Source organism: Psammomys obesus, unplaced genomic scaffold, assembly GCF_907164565.1.
Source record: "Psammomys obesus unplaced genomic scaffold, mPsaObe1.curated_primary_1811, whole genome shotgun sequence".
NCBI classification, from domain to species: domain Eukaryota; kingdom Metazoa; phylum Chordata; class Mammalia; order Rodentia; family Muridae; genus Psammomys; species Psammomys obesus.
This window is the reverse complement of record NW_026596131.1, coordinates 15,045,092-15,059,743: the sequence shown is the minus strand read 5'-3', so window position 1 is coordinate 15,059,743 and position 14,652 is coordinate 15,045,092. Positions and strand designations below refer to the sequence as shown.

The following is a 14,652-nucleotide window of genomic DNA, read 5'->3' as shown; positions in this document are numbered from 1 at the left end:
GACTCCTGAGTGTTGGCTGTCACCAGTCACCACTGTCTGGCTGGGAAGACCCTTATCTTTACTTTTTTTTTTTGGTGTGTGGGGACGTTTTCAAGACAGGGTTTCTCTGTGTAGCCTTTGCTGTGCTGGACTCTTTGTAGACCAGGCTGGCTTCGATCTCGGAGATCTGCCTGCCTCTGCCTCCCTGAGTGCAGCAATGCGCCCGGGTCAGGGGTCAACTGTGTTACTCTGCAGGAGTCACCCACCTTAAAAAAAAAAAAAAAAAAACCACAAAAAATGTAACCTTTGTTTCTGGTGTTTACGCCTACAGAGGCCGAAGGGTGCTGGACCCTTAGAACTGCTGTCACAGACGGGTGTGAGAGGCTGTGTGGGTATGGGGAATTGAACCTGGGTCCTCTGGAAGCCTGGCCAGAGCTCTTAATCCTGGAGCCATCTCTCCAGCCCCACCTTGTTGGTTGAGATAGGGTGTCAGCTCCCCGGTTCTGCTGGGCTGGCTGGCCAGCAAGTCCCAGGGATCTAGCTCTGCGCCCCCACTACTGGGATCAGAAGTATGTGCCACCCCCATTCCAATTTTTACAGTGGTGCTAGGGATTGAGCTCAGCTTTCAGCTTGCAAAACACGTTACTAACTGAGTCTTTCTCCACTCCCCAGGCCTCTCGTTTTCATACTCGTCACACTGCAGGTCGTGAACACCTTAATTCAGAATGACCTTTTGACCTCATTCTGACTCGGGACATCTTCAAAGAACTAAGTTCCAAAGAAGGTTGTATTCTGAGGTAGCCAAGGCTTCAGTGTATGGATTTGGAGGGGCAAACAACATACAGAGAGAAGGGGCAGAGGGAGGCACGTCACCAGGGGCAGGTCCTTACAGACCGGATGGTAGGAAGCTTGGGATGGGACAGGGAGCAATAAAACACAGCAACCTTTTATGAAAAAGACACAACTGGAATTGTATCACGAGGGCGATTGCAGAAGAGCGGCCCCTGGGAAATATGCACCCTTTAATTCCCAGAGCTTGTGAGAACGTGCCCACAGAGCCTTTGCCTGTGTACTTGAGGCAGAAGGCCCTGGAGGGAATAGTCCCCAGCAGAGGCAAAGATGCCACATAAGAGACTGATTGTCTCTCCCTTGGTTGGTCACGTGGAAGATGGTGGTGGTCACCACCTTCAGCCAGCAAGAAAACAGGCCCCGGAACTGTAAGGAACCAAGCTCTGCCAACAGCCCAAAGAGCAGGAGCCAGACTCTCCTGAGGTCTCAGAGGATGGAGCATGCCAACACTTTGATTTTAGTCCAGTGTCACTGAACTGGCCTCTGACTTCCAGAATCAAGAGTTAAGGATTGTATCCAGTTGCTGAGATTGTGTGTGTACTCACCTTCACATGTGTGTGGGCGTGCTTGTGTGGGCGTGCGCGTGCATGTATGTGAAGCCTGTGGCTGATACGGGCTATCTTTCATGATTATGCTGTCCTTTAAATCACAGCATTACTTGAACCCGAGCTTGGTTTGGCTCGTCTAACTAGCTCTAGGGATCTGTCTCTCCCAGAGGGCTGGGATTACGGCAGCTGAGAGATCCTAACTGGTCCTCACACCACGGCAGCAAGCCACCTCCACAGCCCCTCAGTTGCTGAATTTGTGGTTGTTACAGCAACAATAGCAACCTAAGGCGATGTCGGGAGACAGCAGACACACCCGAATGGAGAGCCAAGCACACACAAAGAACCCCAAATTCCAAAGAACAAACTGCCAAAAAGAAAAACAACAAACGAGCATGTGTTTCACCAAAGAACAATAGATGGTAAAAATATGAATAGGTAAGTAACCTCATTCATGATTAGAAAGAAGAAATTCAAAGCACAATATTGTTTGATTCATTAGATTGGCTGAACTGATGATAACTAGCAAGATCCTGTTTTTATAAAGTTTTATTGGAATACCCACCTGTTTGTTTATATACTGCTCATGGCAGTGTCTGAGCTACAACAGCAGAACTGAAGAGCTGTGACAGAGAGTGAAAGGTCTGAGAGGCATCTGGCCCTTCTGGGGAGGCCAATCCAAAGGCCGCTCTAGGCGTTTTACTGTTGAAGTTCCTGCAGTGCTGTGATTGGAGCTAGGACCTAGTGCAGGTGAGGCAAGTGCTCTGCCCAAGCTACTGAGGGAGGGACGCAGCAACCACTGGACTCCTAACTGAGGTCTGGCCACCTTTGATGTCAACCAGCAGCCTTCTGATTCGGAAGAGCAACTGGGCAAGACCAAGTGAGATCAGAGGTTATATGCATACTCTTGAAGCTGAAATTCTACTTCTAGGTGTTTACCTGAGACTAGGTTTAACCTTCACATCAAGCAGACAAGCATAACAGTCAATGTTCATTGTATAATTTCTTTTCTTTTTTTTAAGCCAGGGTCTCCTTTGGCCCAGGCTGGCTTTGAACTCACTATTATAGCTGAGGATGACCTTGAACTTCTGATCCTTCTGAGACCCTAGGTATACACCACCCCACCCTGTTCACGAAGTGCTGGGGCTGGAACAAGGAGCTTTTTGCATACTAGGCAGGTACTGTACCATCTGAGCCCATCAGAGCCCCAAATCATTAGTGTTAGTGGAACACAACTGGAAATAAGTCAGGTGCCCTGAGGAGAAGGAAGAGCACATATTCTGAGATGTTAGCAGGAAGAATGAATGACTCATAGCACACTCCTAGGATGATGGTGAAATCTGCAAATCATGCTGCAGGAAAAAGCTGTGGAGGAACATGGAAAATAGAGTTCCACTGGCGTAAGTGAAAGATGCAAGGACACGCTCCACTGGGCGAGGTGGTGCACACCTTTGATTCCAGCACTCAGGAGGCAGAGGCAGGTGGATTGCTCTGGGTTTGAGACAACCAAGGCTACATAGAGAAACCCTATGTTGAAAACAAAAACAAACAAAAATGATGTCACTACTCCAGTGCACAATTATTCACTAAGCCTGTAGTTTAGCTTCATGAAACAGAATACAAAATAACAGATGGTTAAATCGGATTGTCTCTACTGCATGGGGCAACTGAGAGAGAGAGTGGTCAAGGACTGGCACAGCCGGTCTGCTCTGTGATGGTGTCTGGGCATCCAGGCTCCTTCTGACTCGTTGCTTCACTTTTGCCCAGGTCCTGCCCTGTTCCCTAAGGTCTAAAATGACCTTCTATCATTATGTCTGTGTTCTAAATCCCATGATGAACTGGGAAGTTACCAGCTTCTTAGGACTGACCTACAAGACTCAGCTGTCCTTTCTGCTCACTCCTCACTGGCGAGAGCTCAGTCCTGTGGTCCTGAAACTGAGGCTCTTCGCTTTTGGTGGTCCAAATTTCTATCAGGTTGGAAGATGGAAGAATTGAATATTAAGAGACAAGTGGTCGTTGGCCTCAGGGATATATCTATACTCAGTAAGGGCTAAAGAGAAGTAGCGATCACTCTAGAGAGTAGCAGTCCAAGATGGCAGGGAAAGGGGTGATGAGGCAGAGTGTTGGCATTCGAAGGGAGTGTCCAAGTTTCTGGGAATAACCCCTTCTCAAGGCTGAATGTCACTTACATGAATATGGAAACAAAAAAGTTCATATAGATTGCGGGTGACTTCACTTTAGAAAATGAATAGAGCCATTTATATTTTGGCTTTATATTCAACTACTCTCTCTCTCTTTCTCCCTTTTTGAGACAGGGTTTCTCCATGTACCTCTGGCAGTCCTGGAACTCACTCCGAAGACCAGGCTGACCTCAAACTCCAGAGATCAGCTTGTCTGCCTCCTCTGTGCTGGGTTTAAAGGCGTGTGCCACCAATTACTCTTTCTGTTCCCCCCCCCCCTCTCCTGAGGAGTACAGCTCCGAGCCTGATGCTGGTAGAATTTGCCCCTTGTCTAGGACGCATGATCTTGCATGGGCCTCACACTTGTTTTCTAGGAGAGCCTCTTTGGGCAGCTTGTAATTCCTCCCGGCATGCACAACTCTGGTTGCTTAGAATCACTGTGGAGTCCTTTTCAGACATAAGGTCTCTAGGGATTCATTCACCAAGGACACAGCCAGGTGCCAGTCATCCATTTTCGGGTTGGAGCTTTCTCTGTTCTTCAGTCTCCTTAACGTCCGTTACTCCAGGAAGACTTCTCATTAGTCCTTCCAAGTCCAGAAGCCACCATCTGTTGACGTCCTCCTGGATTTCTCTGCTCCCTCCCTCTTACCTTTGCTTTGGTTTTTATTCACATTAGAGCAGTAAGTTATTTTCGCCCACTGCTTTGGGGACCACGCAGTCACACCCCATGCTCCCTCCTACAAGCTGTGTGACTCTGAGTCTCTGAACCTCTCGGTCTCCGGAGATTCACCTGTAAAACATAAGTGGTCACTTTGCCCCAATAAGTTACTAGCTTTCAGTTTAGACAGTGACGGTTCCCGCCAGTCGCGACCCAAAATTCTTCCTGTGGTGAAGGACTTGAAAATTAACCCTCAAGATCCCACTCCTCACCCGAAGGTTAGTACTTCCTTTTCTCTCTTGTTCTTCCGGTTAGAGGCTGCACCCCGCAAAATCTTCTCTCCTAGCGGCCCCAGACACCAGCGAAGAAGAGCTTCAAGAAGCGCGGAACCCGGAACACAGATTATGGCCGGCCCTGATTCAGACCCCTCCTACCACATCCCGCAGTCCCGCCTCCACATACTTCTTATTGGCTAGGGCTACGCCTGGCCCCGCCTCAGGGCCGCCCAAGCCACGCCTTCTCCAGGCCACACATCCGCTTTTTGTTGGCTGGCGTCCTGCTTCGTCCCGCCCCCCCCGTACCGTCACTTCCTGGCAGAGTCCGCCTGGAAGGCGGAAGTTTGTGTGCCTGAGGCAGCGAAGCGGAGCTGAGGTGTTGCTAGCGTTGCCTGGGGCTCTTCCGGGTCTGTGCTCCACTCCGGGGAGGCGGAGGCGGGAACCTGGAACCATGGCTGAGCGGCCGCTGCGCAGCCTGGCAGGGTCTGGAGGCTGACCTCCCCGACGCCTGGGTGCCGACCTCTTGCTCCAGGTTTAGGGTTAGCGAGGTCGCGCTGTCCCGGCCCCCAGACCCTCAAAATGACCGCGGCCTCCACCTCCAAGTGGGGGCTGATCACCAACGTCGTAAACAGCATCGTGGGGGTCAGCGTCCTCACCATGCCGTTCTGCTTCAAACAGGTGAGGCGGGGAGCGCGGCGCGGGGGCCGTCGGTTTGAAGTGCTCCGCTGACGGGAAGGGTGTGTGAGCGCAGCGGGAGGGAAGGGACGGCCGAGCCACGTCCTCGGACCGCGTCGTCGTTTGGATCTGTGCTCTCCGCGTCCGCTAAGCCTGTCCGGAAGGGCACAGAGAAGGGGAAATTAGCGGATTGACTGTGTTATATTGTTCACCTGGTTGGTTTTGACTCTGACCGACTGTACGGAAGCGAGCTGGTCCTCAGCTCCGGCCTCCAACCGGGCTTTAGTCAAGGTGATTTAAAGCATTCGTTTGGTCCAGTCTGTGCATATAGCACCCCAGTTGGAAATGGCAGGCATACAAAAAAGTTTAGTGTTATTCCAACGTTGAATGCCACATGAAAAGATGGCCATCTCGACGTGGCGTTGCTGAATCTACCACTGATTTATGGAAGCAGATGGAGACGTCAAATTGGGTTAATGACTCTCTTGACAAAGGAAGCGGTGGGGCTTCCCCTATCCCGCCTCCCTTCACTCATTCATGCCACGTGTGCTGTTGAGACAGTGGCACCCACTCCCTCCCCGAGGACTGTCGGAGGTGAGGTGGAAAAGGAATCCGTGATAGGCATTTTGAAAGTGTAAATGGGTCCTTGATAATTTCATATTAGACTAACAACCACTTTGCATGTTTTATACTTCATATATCAGGGTAAAAATAGAGAAAAAGTTGTTTTGTTTTTTTTTTTTTATCAGGGAGATTTTGATCCTCTGCATCCTGTCCTGACTGAGAATGCATCTAGGGTTCCTGTGTCAGGTGTTTGATGTGGTTGATGAATGCCGGCAGAGGACAGAGCTAGACCATCTGGGGTGACAACTGAGTTGTGAATCCCAGTGTTGAGTTGGTCATTTTTGGGTGTTTCTGGAGTGTCTACATGTCCCCGTGCCCATGGAAACTTGCTTGTCAGCAGAAGTGCATGCATCCTGGGACTTGGACTTGAGTATTGGCGGGAGTAAACTCTGTCATCTTTGCTGCCTGCCTGTGCAGTGTGACTGCCTGTTCCCTGGTAGCTGTGTGGGCACGGGCGCGTGAGCAGACTCTGGACTGGAACGTTACTGTACGTGCTGCTCTGCTTCTGCTAGAGCATGTGAAGATCGGCCTCGGAAAGGGGAGCCCAGTATGCACGTGAAACTAGAAACAGTCACACTGTGTGCCTGCAGCCTGTCAGCTACCATCGCTGGACTGATATCTCCTCCGGGGATCATGGGGCAACCATCTGAGTCCAGCAGAACATCGGAGAATGTGTGTTAGTGTTTAGTAGGCACACTACCAAAAAACTTAGAGTTTAGCGAGGTCTGTTCAGTGATCCTGGCAGTTTAAAAAAAGAAACACTTTATTGTTATGGGTGTGGAGAAAAGTGCGGATACTTGAGGTGCACTCTTGGTGGGCACTCATGAAGTGAGGGGACATGTGTGCCTTGCTGTACCCTGAGGAACTCCGTAACACTGGCACACTTACTAGTTGCCCCTGTCCACCAGAGGACTACTGCGCATCGCTGGCTTGTGCCAGAGGTTGGTGTGCGCTGGTTTGACCTGGAGGAGGTGGGGTCATGGTGTATAGGAATGAGCATGTGTTTCATATCCCATGCTGTGGATAGACCGTGCCTGTGCTCCTTTGAGGGACATACAGATCCCGCCTTAGGGATGGTGGGGCAGAGGGGATGTGCCAGCACAGGCCTTAGAGGCCCAAGTGCATCATGACATTTGCAGTGTGGGTATCATGGGTCTTTGAACCATTCTGGAGAGAGTGATGTCATGTTGTGTTTATTTTTTTTCTTTTATATTGATAAGCTTTATGTATTTCTTTATTTTGAGCAGTTTTAGCTTTATGGCTGAATAGAACGGACAGTTCCCCTTTCGGTAACAGACCGCACTGATGTACTGCTGTAAGCATTTTGTTTTGTTTGTTTATTTGATTATATGTTTTCAGTTCCAGTGCTGATGCACTAATTCCAAACGAACCCTATACTGCTGGACTGCATCCTCAAGCCACTAATGTCTTTATTTTATTTTTTTTTTCCAAGACAGAGTCTCATTATATATCCCTGGCTGGCCTGGAACTTGCTGTGTAGACCAGGGTGGCCTTGAACCTACAGAGAGGCCTGCCTTTGTCTTCTGTGTGCTGGGGTTAAAGACCCTGTATCATCATGCCTGGTGCAAGCCACTGACCCCGGAGATGGCACAGTCACTGAGGGCTGGTTTACATGGGATTAAATGGCGCTGTTTCAGGGTGTGGTGCCTTGAGTTGTGGTGGACATATACAGCATGTGGCTGCTGTGGCAGGATATGGCATAGAGTTCTGTTACCCCAAAAGTCACCTCCACCCCCTGTCATCAGCCGCCCCCTCTCCCTCAGCCCTATCATGTGTTGCCTAGCCCTGTTATTAATTAGTCTTCCCTAAATATTCTGTACATGGCAACACAGTCTGCTGCCTTCACTGCCCTTCTTTTCTGCAGCATAGTTCGTTCATGCCATTGAACCTTAATAATTTTTCTTTTTCCTTTTTCTTTTTCCTTTTCTCTTTTTATTTTGAGACAGGGTTTCTCTGTGTAACCTTGGCTGGCCTAGACTGGTTTTGTAGACCAGGATGGTCTCAAATTCACAGAGATCCGCCTGCCTCTGCCTCTCTGAATGCTGGGACTACAGGCATGTGCCACCGCGGCAGGCTAATAACACTTTTTTGCATGGTTGGACTAAAGTTGTTTTTCTAGTCACCTTTGAAAGCCATTGGGCTGCTTTCTTGTGTTGAGTTATTGTTAAACCCATCCATATCACCGAGTGCTGGCTGCCTGGATGCCAGCTTTAACTGGATGTGATAAACCCTGTAAATGGTTTGTGCATAGACATTTCTTTTCTGAAGGGCAAAGACCTCAGGGTAGTGGCAGAAATGTATAGCCAGCATCTGTTTAATTTATAAGTGAGGCACACATCATTCTTAAACCTCTAGACTGTGTTTACACACAGGCCGTTGAGGAAGGTGGTTAAAGACGCAGCATGTGTGGTGGTCGCAGGGAGCGTAGGTGCTGGATGACCTCACCCAGCAGACCTGGGACTAACGAGGCCCTTTGAAACAGCACTCAAGGTTCTTGCTTCCGTTTTAGGGGAGCATCACTGCCAGGTGTCCCACTGAAGCAGGTGAAGCCCTGGGGGCCTGCATGAGCTGTGCATGCAGAAGGTCTGGTTTTGCAAATGTCTTTCTCTCCATCTTGCAGTGTGGCATCGTCCTGGGGGCCCTGCTCTTGGTCTTCTGCTCCTGGATGACACACCAGTCTTGCATGTTCTTGGTGAAGTCGGCCAGCCTGAGCAAGAGGAGAACCTATGCCGGCCTAGGTAAGACCTGGCTTCCAGAATGCTGGCAACGCTGCCAGGCCCCTTCCCAGAAGCACGGTGCTCTTGCTGGGGGCCTGGGCGCTTGCTCTTCTTGGTTAAGATCTTTCTTCTATTTTTTCATAAGGAGTTTTTTGGAGAGCATTGGGGTTTTTTTTTGTCTGTTTTTAAATGTGGACTGACGCACATGCTCACCTTCAAGCCCAGTAGAACCGCTGTGCTCATAACCTTCTGCTGCCTTGCTGCCTCTAACTCCAGCTCCTGGAAGCCTCAGTCCAGCTGTGCCCGAGACTCAGTGCCCTGCCTGCCCAAAGGCTGGGCCTTCTCCCAGGACTGTTGAGTGCAGCTCTGTTCCCTCTAGTTCTCTTCAGTTTAAAACAGGTTCAGCTAATGACTTGTGTCAAGGTGGTCTGGGCGCTCAGGGCGCCTTACTCTCCTGTCCTCCGTCATGTTGCCATGTGAAGCCTGGTTCTCCGCATGCGAGGCTTGGACCCTCTTGCTCCAGAGCTCATTCTGGGATTCTTTGGCATGAGAGTCAGAATGTCACTCTTCTGTTCTTGGGACTTAGCCTCATGGGCGAATGTGAAAAGAAAATTCCTGGCCTCCTGGGAATGTTCCTGACCCACCAGCCAAGGTGTGGCTGGAATGTGGCTCTCACCTGCATCTTGCCTGGCCTCTGCTCCTAGCTCTCACTGTGCAGAGTTTTGTAGCAAAATAAAGTAGGTTCCTTCCTTCCTTCCTTCCTTCCTTCCTTCCTTCCTGCCTGCCTTCCTGCCTTCCTTTCTTTCTTTCATAGGTTTTCTCTGTGTAACAGCCCTGGCAGTTGCTTTGTAGACCAGGCTGCCCTCGAACTCACAGAGATCCACTTACCTCTACCTCCTGGGTGTTGGGATTAAAGGCATGCACCACCATGCCTTTATCTGCTTGTACACCTATCTGCTCTATCTGCATGTACACCTGCACGCCAGAAGAGAGGATCAGAGTCTAGTATAGGTGGTTATGAGATGCCATGTCTGTGCTGGGAATTGAACCCAGGACCTCTGGAAGAGCAGCCAGTGCTCTTATCCGCTGAGCCATCTCTCCAGCCCCTAAAGTTCCTAAAACCTCAGTTGGAGTGCTCTGCAAAGGCATGAGGTGCACACCTGCCTTGCCACCTTCTGTAGATGGGCTTCTGTAGTGTGGCCCTTGTTTTCCCTAGTCTGCTTTGCGGTGGCACCAGTACCCTGCTGTTCATTCCTGGAGTCAGAACCCAAGGGATGCCTTCCTTCTTTCTTTTCTGAAGGCAGGGTAAAGGTCTTTTACTGCAGCTTGAGGAAGTGAGGTTTACCGGTTCAACATGACCCTCACTGGGATGGCCTGGTTCTGCCCCGCCAGAACCCAGGGGGTGAGGCGCTCGGGGGTGCCTTGGTGGCGTGGAGCCGCGTTGCAGTGTGTGGTCCCTTCCCTTTGAGATTTCTGTTACTGTTTGCAGCCAGAGTTTCAGCTCAGGACTCCTCTATCAAAGAAGTGAGCTGCGCTGGGGAGGTCATGGCATCCGATGGCTGGTTGGCCCGTCAGTTATTCTTCAAAGGTCCCTGAGAGGTGGACTGGTTTGTCCAGGTGTGAAAGACTGAGAGAAAGCTGTCAGGTGGCCACCTCCAAGTGCTGGCTGCCCGGGCGCCAGCTTTAACTGAATGTGATAAGTGCTGGAGGCAGCAGATTCCCAAATGCCAGTGGTCTTCAGTTATGCTTTTGATCTGAAACAAGAAGGCTTCTTTGTATGGACCCACAGAGAGTCTTCTGGACTCTCAGACAACCTCTCTTCTGCGCCCTCAGTTTTCCAGAGCTTTGTGGATGCCCGGACAATTTCTCGGTATCCCAATCTCTGTGGTCCTAGTCCCTCAGTCCCCAGATAGTCTTCTGGACCTGTGGGCTCAGCGCTGTTTCCCTTTGTCTACAAGGTAGGGTGACTGGCTAATGGGGCTAGAACAGTAGAGAGGAGGCGCTCCTGGGCGGCCTCCTGCCGTGGGCTGGCCTGTAGGTGGTGTGGAGCCCTCCTCTGTAGCTGGACACACACCTGCCTTGCTCTCATACTTGTCCTCTTGATGGGCCAGGACTCACTGTGTGTTTGTGATGCAGCTCCTCAGGGTGCTTGAAAGGTGAACCCCTCCTTCCCCCCACCTTCCCTCAAGGCACAGCAGGCCTGAAGGATGGCTGTGTCTGTGGATGCATGACAGTGGACCTGGCTTGGACCATGGGCACTGGGGCTCTGTAGATGAGATGGGCAGATGGCCTTTGTCCTCAGTGGGAGATGGTAGAAGAAGGTGAAGAATTTCCAGGGTGGCAGCCATGTCTCTAACAAGGAGCCTGCCATTTGCACTCCGTGGGAGGGCTGGGGACCTATTCTCCACATTGGTCACTTTGCATTTGAGTCTTAACAGTATCAGCCCCTGTGGTAGTGACCTCACTTCTGGCTCCCCCAGCCCTGGAGGATCGATCGGTGTCTACAGGGTGGGGAATTGTAGCACAGTGTGGGTGTTGCTGATTTGGGGCATCAGTTTGCTGTGTTTTGTTTTTGCTGTTGTGATTTTGAATGTTTTTTTTATAAACTTCAAACCTGCTTCCGTGTCCAGCTTGTCATTTAACCTGGCCTTCGTTAAGCCCCGTTTGATGTCAGAAGGTGTGTTAGTTAGGGTTTCTAGTGCATTGATAAAGCACGGTGGCCAACTGGAATTGGGGAAGAAGGGTTTTGTTTTCTCTTACACTCTCAGATCAGACTCCGTCCTCACTGAGGGAAGTCAGGGCAGGGACTGACACAGAGACCACGGGGAATGTCCTCACTGGCTTGCTCGGCTTGCTTTCTTATACAACTCAGGAGCACTTGGCCAGGAGGGACCACCTACAGTGAGCTGGGTCCTCCCACAGCATGCAGTAATCAAGAAAATGCCTACAGACACGCTACAGGAAATCTGAGGACGGCATTTTCTCTTCTGGATAGGTCTGGATGTGTCAAGTAGACAAAAACCCGTCAGGGTAGAAGGTAACACAGATGTATCTGTGACTCCTGGGAGACTCTTCGAGCTTCAGCTGCTGCCCTAGGAGTGTGCACTGGGCTGGAAGCCACCTCCTCCAGCCATGGATGCTGTGTGATATCCGCATAGCCTGTTGCGTTCTCAGCTGTGACCTGTGGTGTTGCTGGTTCTGTCACCATGGCTCATGGTCGGTGTACCTGTCCCTCCTCATGGGCCTAGAGTAGCGCCTGCTGGGGCATAGTAGCAGAATGCCTCTGCTTGCCTGCTCTTGAGTGATACGAGCTATGTGCCTGTCCCGTGGTTTGGCGATAAGACCGAGGCGCAGCTCCCCGACACCTGTCTCTGCAGTCCCAGCCGGAGCCGACAGTGTTTACCGTGCAGCGGCCCAGTGCTGCTGGGCTTGTGCCCATCCTGCAGAGGGGGTCCAGGGCTGTTCCTGCTGCTCCTCCAGGACCAGCTCAGCCGAAGTCACTGGCCTTCCCTCTCTGCCTCACCTGTGCCTGGTACTCACGAGCAGCACCCTCCTCTGTGACCGTTTCTTGAATAGCTCTGCTTTCTTGCCTTGCTGTTGGCGGAGAGTGGAGTCAGTTCCACCTGAGGTCTTGTGGACCTGTTTCTCAGGTCTCAGCAGGTGGGCAGAAGCCTGGTTTTGGCCTCGGCCCTGTTGACAGTGATCTGGGCGAACACAGCACTACCTTCTGCCTAGCTGATGCCTTGCATGGTACTGTGCTGGAAGCATGTATGTTCTGGAGTTTTCTAGGGCAGGATGTTCTGGATTTCAAGTGTGCAAGAGACCCACTTTGCTTTTATGGAGTAAGAAGGAATGAGAATGGAGTTGGAGGGCTGGAGAGATGGCTTAGTGGTTAAAAGCCCTGGCTGCCCTTCCAGAGGACCTGAGTTCAATTCCCAGCACCCACATGGTGGCTCACAACCATCTATACTGGGATCCTATGGGCTCTTCTGGCATGCAAGTGTACATGCAGATAGATCACTCATACATAAATTTTTAGAAGGATAAGAAAGACAGTGGTGTTGGAGTGGGTCAGTGCTTAGGCGCTTTGTGTCCGCCCCCCCCCCCCCCACCACCACCACCAGGGGCCGGGGGAGGTTCTCGCTGTAGTCCTGGAACTCACTCTGTAGACCACGCTGGCCTCAAACTCAGAGATCTGCCTGCCTCTGCCTCCTGAGTGCTGGGACTAAAGGTGTATGTCACCACTAGCCAAGTGTCCCCTCCATGTCGTATGTTGAGTGTCTGGCACAGGGCATAGAGAGTGTCTATAAAAATATGGCTTTTTTTTTTTTTTTTTTTTTTTTTGTCCTCCATAGGACAAGAAAATGGCTTTTCATTATCCTCTGAATAATGACATGGAAACCTTTATATTTATTAAAAGCTTCAAGTGCTATAGCTGAGCAGATACTCAGCTATTTTAACCCAAAAATTCTGTCTTGGCCTACTTCCCAGCCACATTACCCATTACTGCCATCGTAGCCTCACTCTGCCATCTCCTTCTCATATCACTTCGTGGTGACTCTCTCTCTCTGGTCCCCACCAGGGAACCCCTCTCTGAGCATCTGAAGACCTGCCTTAATTTTCCAGCCCAGCTATTGGCTGTTCAGCTATTTGTCCAGTCAGAAGGCGTTGGAGAACAGTGGTTACAAACCATTGAGATAGGATATGCTTCATAAAAATGACAGTGCCAAAGTCTGGCCTGAATCAGGTCTGCACAGAAATCAGCATACAAAGATGTTCTTACACAGTGTACAAAGACATTATCCAAACACGTATCCTTTGGTGACATGGCAGCAGCTGTGGATATCATTGCCTCTGGAGTTCTTTTAGTTTTTTGGAATTCTCTGTCCAGGCCTTGGGTAACATTCTGCACTGGGTTTCAGTCATTGCAGCATGAACTTGTGCAATATGCTAGTTTTCTTCCCTAGTGGAGTCTGGGAAAGGCCAGAGTGACCCCTAGAGGCTGAAGTCTTTGCTGTCCTCAGGCCAAGCTGAGGCTGATGCCAACTGTGGCTTTTGGCAACACTGTGCCTCTTCCCCGGTTAAAAGTAACAAGGATTTTGTTTGGTTCATTTATACCCAGTGGATGTGTGTTTCCTGTTCTCCAACCTCCGAGGGCTGCTGGCCCAGACTGAGGGAGGAAACAAGGGGACAGGAAACCAGGGCTGCGACAAGGCTGAGACCATCCCGTCACATGCACTGCCTTCTGAAGCAGTGGGGGACCGGATAGCCCTGAGGGACCTTGTTGAGTGAGCATTTAGTTCCTCATTTGCTGGAAATAGTTGTGGGTCAGGAAGGAAAGGCAGAGACCCTTTCCTAGAGAACGGCTGTGGCCATGCTTGCTAGCTTATCAGGGCTCTGTCACTGGCAAGTCTCAGAGCTCTTGTTCCTTCCTTCTCCAGGCTGCCATGCTTGCAAAGACTGTTTCCTAGTGCTGGTCACAATCACAGGACAAATAGGAAGCCCTCAGCAGTGTCCCTTTGAAGGAGGACGTGAATACTGGGCTGTGGGGCAGGGATGGCTCTTGAGTCCTTCCGCTTCCTCTGCCCCTAATGCCCGAAGTGAGGATAGTTCTGCCTCCTTGGTACACTCTAAACAGGCCTACTCATGGCTTCATGGGCAGGAACCGCTAACTCTCAGGGTCCTGGCTTCCTCCCCCTCTTTAACATTTCATGTGAAACAACAACCCCTGCTGGTTTCCTCTGCTTTGTTCTTGTTTCACATTGTTTCATTTGGGGGTAGGGGGATGGTGGCTCTAAAGTCTGGGACCAGGATTAAAATATCTCCTTATCCACCAAACAGATGCTCCTCAAACTGCCATTCCCAGCTTTTCTTGGTATGTGTTTTACCGAGCTCCCCTCTCTTCTCTTTGTTAGCGTTCCATGCCTACGGCAAGGCTGGGAAGATGCTGGTGGAGACCAGGTGAGTGGCAGCTTTGCTGAGCCCCGGCCCTCCTCCTGCCGCAGTGGGAGGACTGGGGTGTGTGCTAGGGGTGAGGGCTGTGTCACATGTGGGTGGCTTCTCGCTTCTAATGCTAATGCGCTTCGAGAGTGAGTCACAGTCAGAGGTCAGTTGATTGGGCCTTAAAAG

At 50.8% G+C, this 14,652-nt stretch overlaps 1 protein-coding gene across 8 annotated transcripts in view; it reads left to right on the top strand.

Annotated features, from left to right (window-relative positions):
- The first annotated feature begins 4,827 nt into the window (after positions 1–4,827).
- Positions 4,828–14,652, top strand: part of Slc38a10 (solute carrier family 38 member 10) — a 46,160-nt gene continuing 36,335 nt past the window's right edge. For 4 of the 8 annotated variants that reach the window (XM_055592110.1, XM_055592108.1, XM_055592106.1 and 1 more), the window contains exons 1-4: positions 5,086–5,164; positions 5,911–6,457; positions 8,427–8,544; positions 14,439–14,484. In XM_055592110.1, coding sequence (XP_055448085.1) covers positions 6,335–6,457; positions 8,427–8,544; positions 14,439–14,484 — 287 coding nt within the window. In that variant the 5' untranslated portion in view covers positions 5,086–5,164; positions 5,911–6,334. Of the gene's footprint in view, positions 5,165–5,910; positions 6,458–6,485; positions 6,727–8,426; positions 8,545–14,438; positions 14,485–14,652 lie in introns of those variants that run through there. The other 4 variants (XM_055592111.1, XM_055592109.1, XM_055592107.1 and 1 more) reach the window with 2 other exon arrangements.